Raw genomic sequence first — 10,712 nt, forward strand, 5'->3', positions numbered from 1 at the left:
TCAAAGTATACAAAATGGAAATCATATTCTGTCCTCAAACTTGTTTCTCCTGCTTCATTCTTAATCCATTTTCCACTTTAAATCACTACCGTACCTTGAGCCAAACTGGCATTCAAGTATTTGATTAAAAGAATATAATCACACTAAACCAAAACTGTTCATGCTCTCTTAACAGAGGTAACAGCATGTTTCAACTCCTATTTGTTATTCAGATCAACAAATAAAATATTTAACTTTTATTTCCTTCAAAACAGAACAGTTTTAAAACTTATGAATCCACATCAGGTGAACATGAGCAATGGTTAGCAGAAATCAGATAAGCAGACTTGAATTACTCAGGTTGCTTAAACCACAAGAAGCCATGAGAGTTTTAACAAGTTATAAAGTTTTAAATTGTTCTCACTCTTAATTATGTATTACTTAATTTACATTTATAAATGAACCACTGATTCAAGAAAAGATACAGAAATATGAACAAAAGACAAATTGGCAATTCTCAGAAATAACATAAATCATCAATAAAAATCCAAAAAGATACTCAATCCATTAATAATTTTAAAATATAAAACTTTATACTTTTTTCTTCTATTAAATTAGCAAAGACTAAGAAGTCTTAAAATAGCTAGTATGTTGGCAAGGGTGTGGGGAAACAGACACACTCTCGTTTGCTGTTGATAGGAGTGTAAGTTAGCTTTTTGGTGAACAATTTAGGAATTACTACCGAAAATTTTAACATACATGCCCTCTTGCCTTACAATTTCATATCTACAAACTCATTCTATGGCATACTTGCACATGTGCACAAAGACATTTGTAAAATGAGTTCACTGCATCATGTGTCTGCAATCAAAAATATGGGAGCAAAAGGAAATTGGTTAATTGTGACACATCCATAAAATAAAATACTATCAAAACAACTGTGATAAACATATTCACATAGAAAGATGTCCTAAAAAAAGTTGAAAATCAGTATGCACAGTGTAATCCAACTTTTTTTTGTTATGTATGTGTACCATGTATTTTAAGTATATAATTATATATATAAAACAGAAAGTCCATAGCTATTAAAAGTGATTACTCTGGGGAAAGGGGTGAAATGTATAATTTCACATTTTATTTTACCATAGTATTTGAAATTTTATGATGTTTTTAATTTTTTTAAAAAGTCAAATCAACAATTAAATTTATCCAAAAATAAAAACCCCACTTACATATTTTAGCAATCAGGTTTAGCAATGCTGTTAATAAAGACATCACTGCATGTACTCACTATTAAATTGGAACTAACCAATCAGCACTCACGTGCACAGATGGAAGTAAAACTAAACAGAAATCATGCAGATGGGGGAGAGGGGATGAGTGAAATCACACCTAATGGGTATAAGGTAGCCAAAACATTTGTATCCCCATAATATTCTGAAATTAAAAAAAAAGAAGACAGCTCAGATGGAAGGTGAACAAAATAATAGACAAATGTCCACTGATGCTCTTCTACCTTTCAAACACTTTTCACACCCACTTTATAAGAGCCATTCTTTCAGGAATAAAACTTTCAAGCCATTAAAAAAAAAAAAGAAAAGAAAAGATAAATGCCACAGCCAGAGGGGTAGGGACCAGCAGAGAAGGAACCATGCCCTGCCACGCCCCCTCCCTCCCCTCTTAGTCACGTTTCCTTTCCTCTCACCTCAGGCATCAATCTGAACCCATACTAACTTAAAGGGAGATAAGACTCCAGAGATGTCTGAGGTAAGATGTCCTGGACAGCTTCCATATCTATAGAATGAGGGGTAAAAGGAAGGGCTAGGGGCAGGAAAGATCCATTAGCCATAATGGAGAAGGGAAGAAATTTTCCTCAACCTGGCTGAGATAATTATTTCTGTTTATGGGAAGAACTTTGTGTTCTTATGCTTATTTTAAGTCTCCTTCCTTGCAACTGTCATAAACTCCTGTTGAGGACATTCCCAAGATAGTCCTTCTACCCACTTCTGATCAGCTACAGGCTTAGAAAATAGATTACACTGTTTATTAGAACTGCATATGAATTAAAGATAGAATATGAACAAGGACCTTTGGGACTCTGAGAAACTTATTTACCTTGATGCATGGACTTTGAAAATGATTGCTCTTATTTCCTGGTCTTCCAGTTATATTCTGGATATAGGGAATATAATGGTTGAGTTCTACATAGATGAGGTACTATAAACAAAGGAGTTATCACCATAAGAATTTCTGCACACAATCCCTTGGATATATAACACTATATAAATTTAAAACAGTTAATAATCCCACCTCAAATTTCAAAGGCGCTCAAGAATTGGCTAAAAAGATCTTCAAATTTTGGTTGCTGCATTTAAAATTATGCTATGAATAAAAAATTGTAAATGAAACTTATAATTTGTTATTCTATCCTTGAATTTGTAAGTTATGATACTATTATCTTAACTAGATCTCACTTACAAAGATACACCTTGGTAAATTTTTTTTCACTCACTTATTCTATAGCAGAAAACAGAAACATTCCGTACTCAATATCCACGTAGCATCATTTCAAAAATTCACTCTGCTGGTGACTGCCCAGTAAGTTTTACTGGCTATTCCTGACCAATAATAAATTCAGAAAACCAGTACAATCAATCTTCAGATCTCCAGAAGACATGGGAGTAGCTGCACCCCCAGACAGCTCTATTATGAGCATTCTCATATATTTAAACATTTTAATACTCACTTAGAGGAAATGAGAAATAACTCCCTCTTGAGAACTCTAGTCTACTGGCTTTATGAAACTCAGGACTACTCTAAAGATTTAGAACCAAAATTATGAGAGAAAGCAACACTATTCTTTGATCAATGGTAACACTGATTCCAGAATGTGTTTTTCCACTTACAGCAGTAATGGCACTTTCTCTCCCCAAATCAAGTTATCTATTATCTATCTTATCACTGTCCTTAGACCAAAGGCTTCCTGAAGACAGAAACAGGTCCAATTCATCTTGGTATTTCCACACTACATAGCTTTGTACATGATTAGCCCTCAAAGATATGTATTTGCAATTAGCCAAAAGTTACTTAAACTTTTAGCTTTGGCTACAGAATTGTCTGACTTACTGAAAAATTAAATTTAAAAGTTCTACCTATAAAACAATTTTAAAGAAGGTGAATTCTAGTGGTTCTTTTAAAAATGAAAAGCAAGAACACACGATCTGAATTTCAGGCTGCTGAACTGCTAACTCCTCATCAAGAAGAACTCAAGTACTGATTTCAGTAAGATAAAACATATATAACCACCATACTTCTCTGCCCGTTCTTTATATAGGTGGTCAAAAAGGGAATTAAAACCTGATCATTTCAGCCAGCTCTGTAACCTGGCCAGTTTACTTTATAACCCTTCCAAGCCTAAGAGGTAGCATCAAATACTTCTCGTAATACTGTAACTTAAAATATCTCACAATTGCCTATGAACCTATATTTCATGAACTCGGCCCTAAAGATATTTTTACACATATAAAATAAAATCATATACAATCATTTACAAGCAATATAAAAGAGTTTCCCAATCATATCCTACTTTACACCAGAAAAAAAAGATGTACAATAACTTGAGCTTTATGGAATGACAAAAGGTAATTATTGCATCCAAAACCAGAAATGACCAGTGTTCAAACACAAGAACCAAACAGAGATTATTTAGCTGAGATGAATCCACTGCTTGATTTTACAGACATCAGAGTAAGAGAAACTTGGAGGTAGAAGGGATCTTTGACATTACCTATCAATTAGCTCAGCCCTTCAGTTAACAGATGAAACAGAGAAGCAATGGGACCTGCATTTTAAAACAATGGCCTTAAGTACTCAAAGTTCACAATTGAAGGTGAAAATATCTTGAAAAAGTTGTCAAAGTATTAATCAATGGCATTATTCCTAACGATATCATTACGCTTCCACAATAAATGGAGCCCTGACCCCCATATACATACAAAAAATACCTTTTCACCAAATGTGAAAAGTAAATCCAAATGTGGGGATCCAAAATATAGAGGGGAAAGACCATTGCAAGATGTTTATCACACCATTCTTTATCATAGTAAAATAGTGAAAACAACTGCAATATCCGTAACCAGAGAATACATAATTAGCAGCAGTATGCAGAGTAATAAAGAACATAGGCTCTGCAATTGGAAAGACCTGGATGTGAATGTCAACTTCTCCACATAACAGCTGTGAAACCTCTGCAAGGCACTTAATACTTGAAACTCAGTCTCTTCATCTGTGGAATGTGAGGATATTACCACCTTCCAGATTGAATTTACATAAAATAGCTTGGCACAGTGCCTGAAATTGAGTGTTCTATAAATACTACTTTTATTGGCCACTATTGATATTATATTTGTTCCCTGGAATATTACACAAACACTTTAAATAACGGTTATAGGAAAATCTCTATGTACTGGCATGAAAGGATCTCCACTAAGTGAAAAAAGCAAGTTGAAAAACAACAGGTAATATGATCCTGCTTATGGGTAAAAAATAATACTATACACACATCTGTAAATGCAGGGGTGGGGGAGTATTCTAAGTGGTTATTTAAGGATTTAAAAAGGGAATTTGTTGGTGTAAGTGATAAAACCTTTTACTTTATATATTTCTATATTGCTGGAACACAAACATGTATTTAAGTATTTTTAAATAAGTTTTTAAAAATGAAATGATTTAAAGATAATTTAGCAACAAAGAAAAATGATATGTTAAGGGAAAACATTTAAAGTTGTGCACATACCATGATTACAATGTAAAAAGGATGTGCCGTACAGACAGCAAATGAAAGAATTATACCAAAATTATACCAGTGGGTCTGAATGATTTCTATTTCCAAAATTTTTTGCATCAAAGAACTCTTCAATCTAAACAAATTCAAAATTTAGGCTCTATTTTAAAATCGTCTTTCACTGGCCTGTGTTCCATGACAAAGTCAATTTTTTAAAATCTTAAATACAAAACTCACCTAACTTAGCTCTGTGGTCAATACGATCTTACCTATTGTCATTTCCCCTGACTATCTCCTATTACTGGTGCAATTTTACCCAGAACCCAAAACACGTAGCAATGACATGGTAAATACCTCCCAATCACATGGAAGTCACTAATAAAGTGTTTAGAAAGAATGAGTATTAAGTACATAGAGCCTCCACGTGATGAGATTTATTAATGTTACCCCAGTATTTTTACTGAAGTAGAGAAAACTCTTAAGGGAGAAACTAGCAATAACCAATTAAGCCAAAAGAAAAAAAATCTACACTTTCAAATTATTTAATAGATATAGTATATTTTTAAAGTTCATAAAGAAACACTAAAGCCATTCTACACAGATGTAGTACTTTACATTTCATAAACAATTTCACACTTCATTGTTCTGACAAACAAATTAGGTAGGCCTATAGACCCCAACTATAGGCAGATAGATGTGAACTTGTAGAACCATGAGTCATACCCCAAATCTTCACATAAGTCTTTTTCCACTATCCCACATCATGTATTAATTTTCACAGAGTTTACAAAGAGCAGTCACATTTCTTATCCCGGAATTCTATGATCTCTTTTATACCGCATCCTAATAGACAGGCAGAGCAGGGCATCAGTCCTTTTCTATAGACAACTCAGTAAAATCAAAAATCTTTCCAAAGATGACAAAACTAATAAACACTAAAACAGCAGCATATCCAGGAGGACAACCAAGCTCACAAAGTGCCAGAAAACTAAGTAATGTGAAGAGTGGCTGAAGGGACTAAGGATGATTAACTTAAAAAGGGTAAGGCTGGGGGTGGGGGGCAAAACCCACATACAAATGCAAACATACACACATGAAGTCTGTCATGAGACATGTGAAGGGCCATCATACAAAGAAATCAGATTTGTGCTGTATGGTCCTAGGAGTTAAAAACAAAACCAACTCAACATTCATTCAACAAACATTTATTGGTTATCTACTCTGTGCCAGACGCTTGTGCTACACGAGAGACGTAACGGTGAGTTAGACAAGTGCCAACCCTGAGGAGGTTGAGACCGGCAGAGGAGACAAGAAAATAAGTAACAAGATAAAAAGTACTCAGAAAACTACGGGAACACAGAGAATGATGACTGCAACTCTCTTTAGGGTAGGGAGCTGGTAGAGGAAAATTCACTGACTAGATGAGGAGTTTCACAAGTGGACAAGGTGTGAAGTGGCTTTAGCAGGAAGAAAGAACAAGTGTAAAGGCATGGAGACATGAGGCTCCAGTTAATCTGGAATAGTGGGACAAAAGGTACATATAAGGCACGACAAGAGATGAGGCTTTAATCTGGGGTTGGGAGAGTAGCAGTAAAGAACACAAAGGGCCCCACAATCTCCACGCCAAGGAGTTTAGACTCTAACACCCAAGCTATGTAACACTATTAAGAGATTTAAGCAGGAGCATGGCATGCTCAAGACAATACTTCAGAAAGCTCATTCCAGCAGGACAGACTTCTAAACGGTAATAGTGGAGACAAAGAGGTTAATTATGGAGCCACTATTGTTAGTCCAGATGGGGATGAAGATGAAAAGACATAGATTCAGATTCAAGAACTATCTGTGAGGTAAAAATCAAACACAACTATTGGCCATGGGAACAAGGAAAAGAAGAGGTCTCCCAGATCTCAACCTGGGAAAGCGGATGAACAGTAAAGCCCACAGCAGGTAACATAAGACAAATCCATGCAATCATTCCAACAACATGATAGTCCCAGGCCAGGAACTGGTTTGTTATTGTTTAGAGAAAGGGGATGAAGGAAGCAGAGGGAAGAGAACAAAGATGAGTTTACCTTTGGACTTGTGTAACATGAGGTGCCTAGTCAGTGAAGCTACTGAGTGGTGTGCGAAGAAAAGTGGACTAGGAGAGTCACTGGCTTACAGGTAGCAATTGAAGACAAGTAGAAAATACACAAAATGAGATAAACTTTAGATACTAATATTTAATGAGTGGGTAAAAGAAAAATCTGAAAAACAAATGAATCCATCAGAGAAGTAAGAGAAGAATCAGAGGATAGGGTGATGCCAGAAAAAGGCAAGGGAGAGAAGAGGAAAAAATTCAAGGAGGATGGGAGGGATGAAAACTATAGTTAAATGCATGGCATAACGCAAAATTTTCTAACAGAAGTTATTCAAAACAGGAATGGACTACCTTGTGAAGTCATCATTCACATCATCAAATAAATGGTGTGGGTAGAAGCTATAGAGTCATCAAAGCAGGATATTCTCTCTGAATAGAAAATATTTGCACTGCACAGGCTGCTCTGTCATGTCATCTTCCCTAGGTCCCTACATATCTTTTCAGTAATCTGCCCTTCTTCCCTTCCTAAAACCAGACTGTGTGCCTAATCATTTCCAATGCTCCTCCATTTCTATCACCAGCCCTTCACTCCTTCCTTTTCCCTTCGCCTCCACATGCCCATATGTCTACCCTAAGATGCAAAAACACCTTCAATTTACCCTGTTGTGGCACACCTCTATTTTTCTCCACCGTTTACTACTGAACATCTCTACTCTCCTAGCATCTACTTCCTATAACTCCCTACAAAAAGATTTGAGTCTCCAATTCTACAAGAAAAATAAAACCACTAAAAAATGACATCTGATTTACTGACAGCTTGTTCCAGTTGCTGCTTACTCAGTTCTCCATTCCCTTGATCTCTTCCGCAGTTTGTGACAGAACTGACCAACTCCTCCTTACTGCAGTCATTCCTTTCGCTTTTGTAATGAGGCATAGTGGCTTATAGATCGGACTCTGGACCGAGAACCGAGATTCAAAAGATTTGTGTTCTAGAACCAACTACACCACTAATTAGCTGTGAGTCTCTCCACCTCCACTCCTCCTCACCAGTCAGATCTCACTTATTCTGAGACATCCTGACATCCAGCCTAGGTTAGGTCACTCCAGTACATACTTTCTCAAAACCTACTGTTCTCCTTTGTAGTGCTTATCACAATTAATTACATAATTAGCAGTTGAATGGCTATCTTTACCACCCACACAAGAGACTGTAAACTCCACGAAGACAGGGAGCATACGCCTTGCATCTCATCAGTGCAAAAAAAAAAAAAAAACCCATCAATTTGTTGAAATAGATGTTAAGACCACTTCCTAAGAGACAGCATTACATTATTTTTATTAACCTAAATAATAAAATTATTGGCACTTTAGTTACTTACAAAATTACTGACAAAACTTTAACCCAAAACTCCACCTATTATCTCAAACATACATAATATGATGCACTACATATAAACTTACATATAAAAGTAAACATGAGTAAAGAGGAACTTGTTTTCCAAGATACATTTCTCTTGTCCATCCCCATAAAAAAAAAAGAGAGAGAGAGGAGGATCAATCACCTACATTTCAGAGCCGGAATGTGTGTGCTAAAACTATCATGTGCAAGTGTGCATCATGACATGAGAGATGATAATTTGATATTAAAACACTATTGTTTTTGTAGCTGTTTAGATAATTACTCATTGGTACTTTAGGTTTAAAGCTGTTCTTTAACACTGGCAAAAGCCATGAGCTACATATATACTCTGCAAGGAAATCAAAAGTTTATCAGCCAAGTTTCACTGCAGTGTGATCTTACACTTTATTTTCATATAAATCAGAGAAAAACAAGGACTCGTTTAGCAATTACAAGTTGCCACTGTGCCTGATTATTTTCAAATGTAAAAATTTCGTATCTCACACAAGTGAAAGTCTGTCGAGTTTTATGATATGCCGCCTTGGTCAAACAATTTTAACAGATCAAACACTAATCTGCCCTTCAACTGCTTTGAGTGTATTCTGCTCCTCAACTATACCGTAACATCCTCAACAGAAGGCTTAGCATTTTTGTTCATTGGTTTCCTTAAATAAATAGGAATGCAGGTGATTTCAGCAATCCTTAATATTTAAGAAAAAACCTGAAAACGTTTTGAGGTTCAATACGTTTATATAATACCACTTGAAAACAACGTACAAGTACTTAAAATCCGATGCCTAGGCAATGCCCTAGGTTAAGAGTGGTTAACAGGCTGTAAATATAGTTGCAATCCCCAGGAAAGAAGAGGCATTTCATAACGGAAACACGAACAGATACAATCACTCGCAGCCACTCTCCCAGGCGTCCTCATCGTTAAGTCAACACAGTGGGTTGTGAGGGGCAAGTGTGCCTGCCCCTCGACGCCCCCTCTCACCGCAGGCTCGGGCTCCAATCTCTGCGCGAGGGGTCTCTCGAGGCCAGCCAGCGCTCCCTGAGACTTCAGAAGCTGGGAAATCCCTAGCCAGGGAATGAGGAGTTCAAGCCCCCTCCCCCTTCCTTTCCTGAAAATTAATGAATTGGCCGTACGATTGTTTATTTAATGAGGTGTGTAGTGGCCTCTACTGGTGCTTGTGTGAGCACAAGAATGTCCCACTCTTACAAGTGGGATGAGCCTGGGGGAGGGGAGAGAGGCGAGGGGTGAACCTGCCTCTGGGTACAAAGCACAGAACTAGACCCCGGAGACCCCGACCTGCCCCGGGCGGCTGCCCCTCCCCCGGTGGCGACCCCTCCCGCCTATCCCCCTCTCCACCAGGCGCGACCCCCTTTTCTCTTCGGCAACCGGAGCCGAGGCAGAGAAGTTCCTGCACGTTTCCTCCAAGATCCTAAACAAAAACACCGCAGCCGCAGCCGCCGGAGCCGGTGCCGCGCCCCCGCCCCCACCCGGCGCCCCCCAGGCCCGCGCCCGCCGCTTACCTGGGGACTGCGGCGGGGAGCCGCTCCTGGCGGCCGCAGCGCCCGGCGCCCGGCGCCCGAGCAGCAGCAGGCAGCAGAGCCAGAAGGAGGAGGTGCCGAGGAGTCGCCGGGCGCCCCGCTCCGCCGCCATCTCTTCCCCGAGAGTGAGCGGCGGCGGCGACAGCGCCGCGGAGCCCTAGCCTCCTTCCCTCCCGCGCGCCTCAGCCGGTCCTCGCCGCAGGCTCGACTCCCGCGGCCGCCGCTCCAGCCCGGCCCGGCCCGGCCCGCGCGGCCCCTCTCGCGGGAGGGGAGACTCGGGGGCGCCTCCCTCCTGCAGGGGGGCGGGGAGGGGAGGAGAGCGGAGAGGGGGAGTCAGTACATTCCGGGCCGGGGTGGGGGGGTGGATCGGTCTCCAGGTTCCAGGCGCCGCCACCCGCCGCCGACTCCGGCTTCACACACCAGCGCGAAGGGGGCGGAGACCGCGGGCGGCGGGGGCGGGGGCCGGGGCCCGGGGCGCGCACACCCGCGCACGCGCAAGCGCGCGCCTCCTTCGCCCGCACCCGCTGGCTCCGCGCGCGGCCCGCCCCCGCTCCAATCCCGGCTGCAGCCTCGCGGGCCGCGGCGGCGGGCCCGCTCCCCTCCCCCTTCCCCCGGACCGCGGACGGGCGCGGGGCGCGCGCGACGGACGCTGCTGTTGGCGTCAGGGAAACCCCGGAGAAGCAGAGCTGCCTCCGCCCGCCCGCCCGCCTCAGCCCCTTGGCCCGGCGTGCCCCCGCCTTCTGCTCCTCGCCCGGAGAGAAATCCTCCCCTCTCACCTCCCCAGGCGCCTCTGGCGGCAGAGACCTGAGGGTGAAGGCGCTCGGAGCCCAGGCTGATCCTGGAGGCCGGAGCGGACGCGCACCTCCGCACAGCCTGGGCCCGGGCCCTCTATATAGGGCCTCAGAGGAAACCGAATGGCC

The 10,712-nt window shown here is 41.0% G+C and overlaps 1 protein-coding gene across 4 annotated transcripts in view; it reads right to left on the bottom strand.

Moving 5' to 3' along the window:
- NEO1 (neogenin 1) overlaps positions 1 to 9,904 on the bottom strand; it is a 193,758-nt gene extending 183,854 nt beyond the window's left edge. For all 4 annotated transcript variants that reach the window (XM_069482076.1, XM_069482094.1, XM_069482085.1 and 1 more), the window contains exon 1: positions 9,775 to 9,904. In XM_069482076.1, coding sequence (XP_069338177.1) covers positions 9,775 to 9,904 — 130 coding nt within the window. The remainder of the gene's footprint in view (positions 1 to 9,774) is intronic.
- Positions 9,905 to 10,712: the final 808 nt, after the last annotated feature.

This window comes from Eulemur rufifrons, chromosome 2 (assembly GCF_041146395.1).
Source record: "Eulemur rufifrons isolate Redbay chromosome 2, OSU_ERuf_1, whole genome shotgun sequence".
Taxonomy (NCBI): Eukaryota; Metazoa; Chordata; class Mammalia; order Primates; family Lemuridae; genus Eulemur; species Eulemur rufifrons.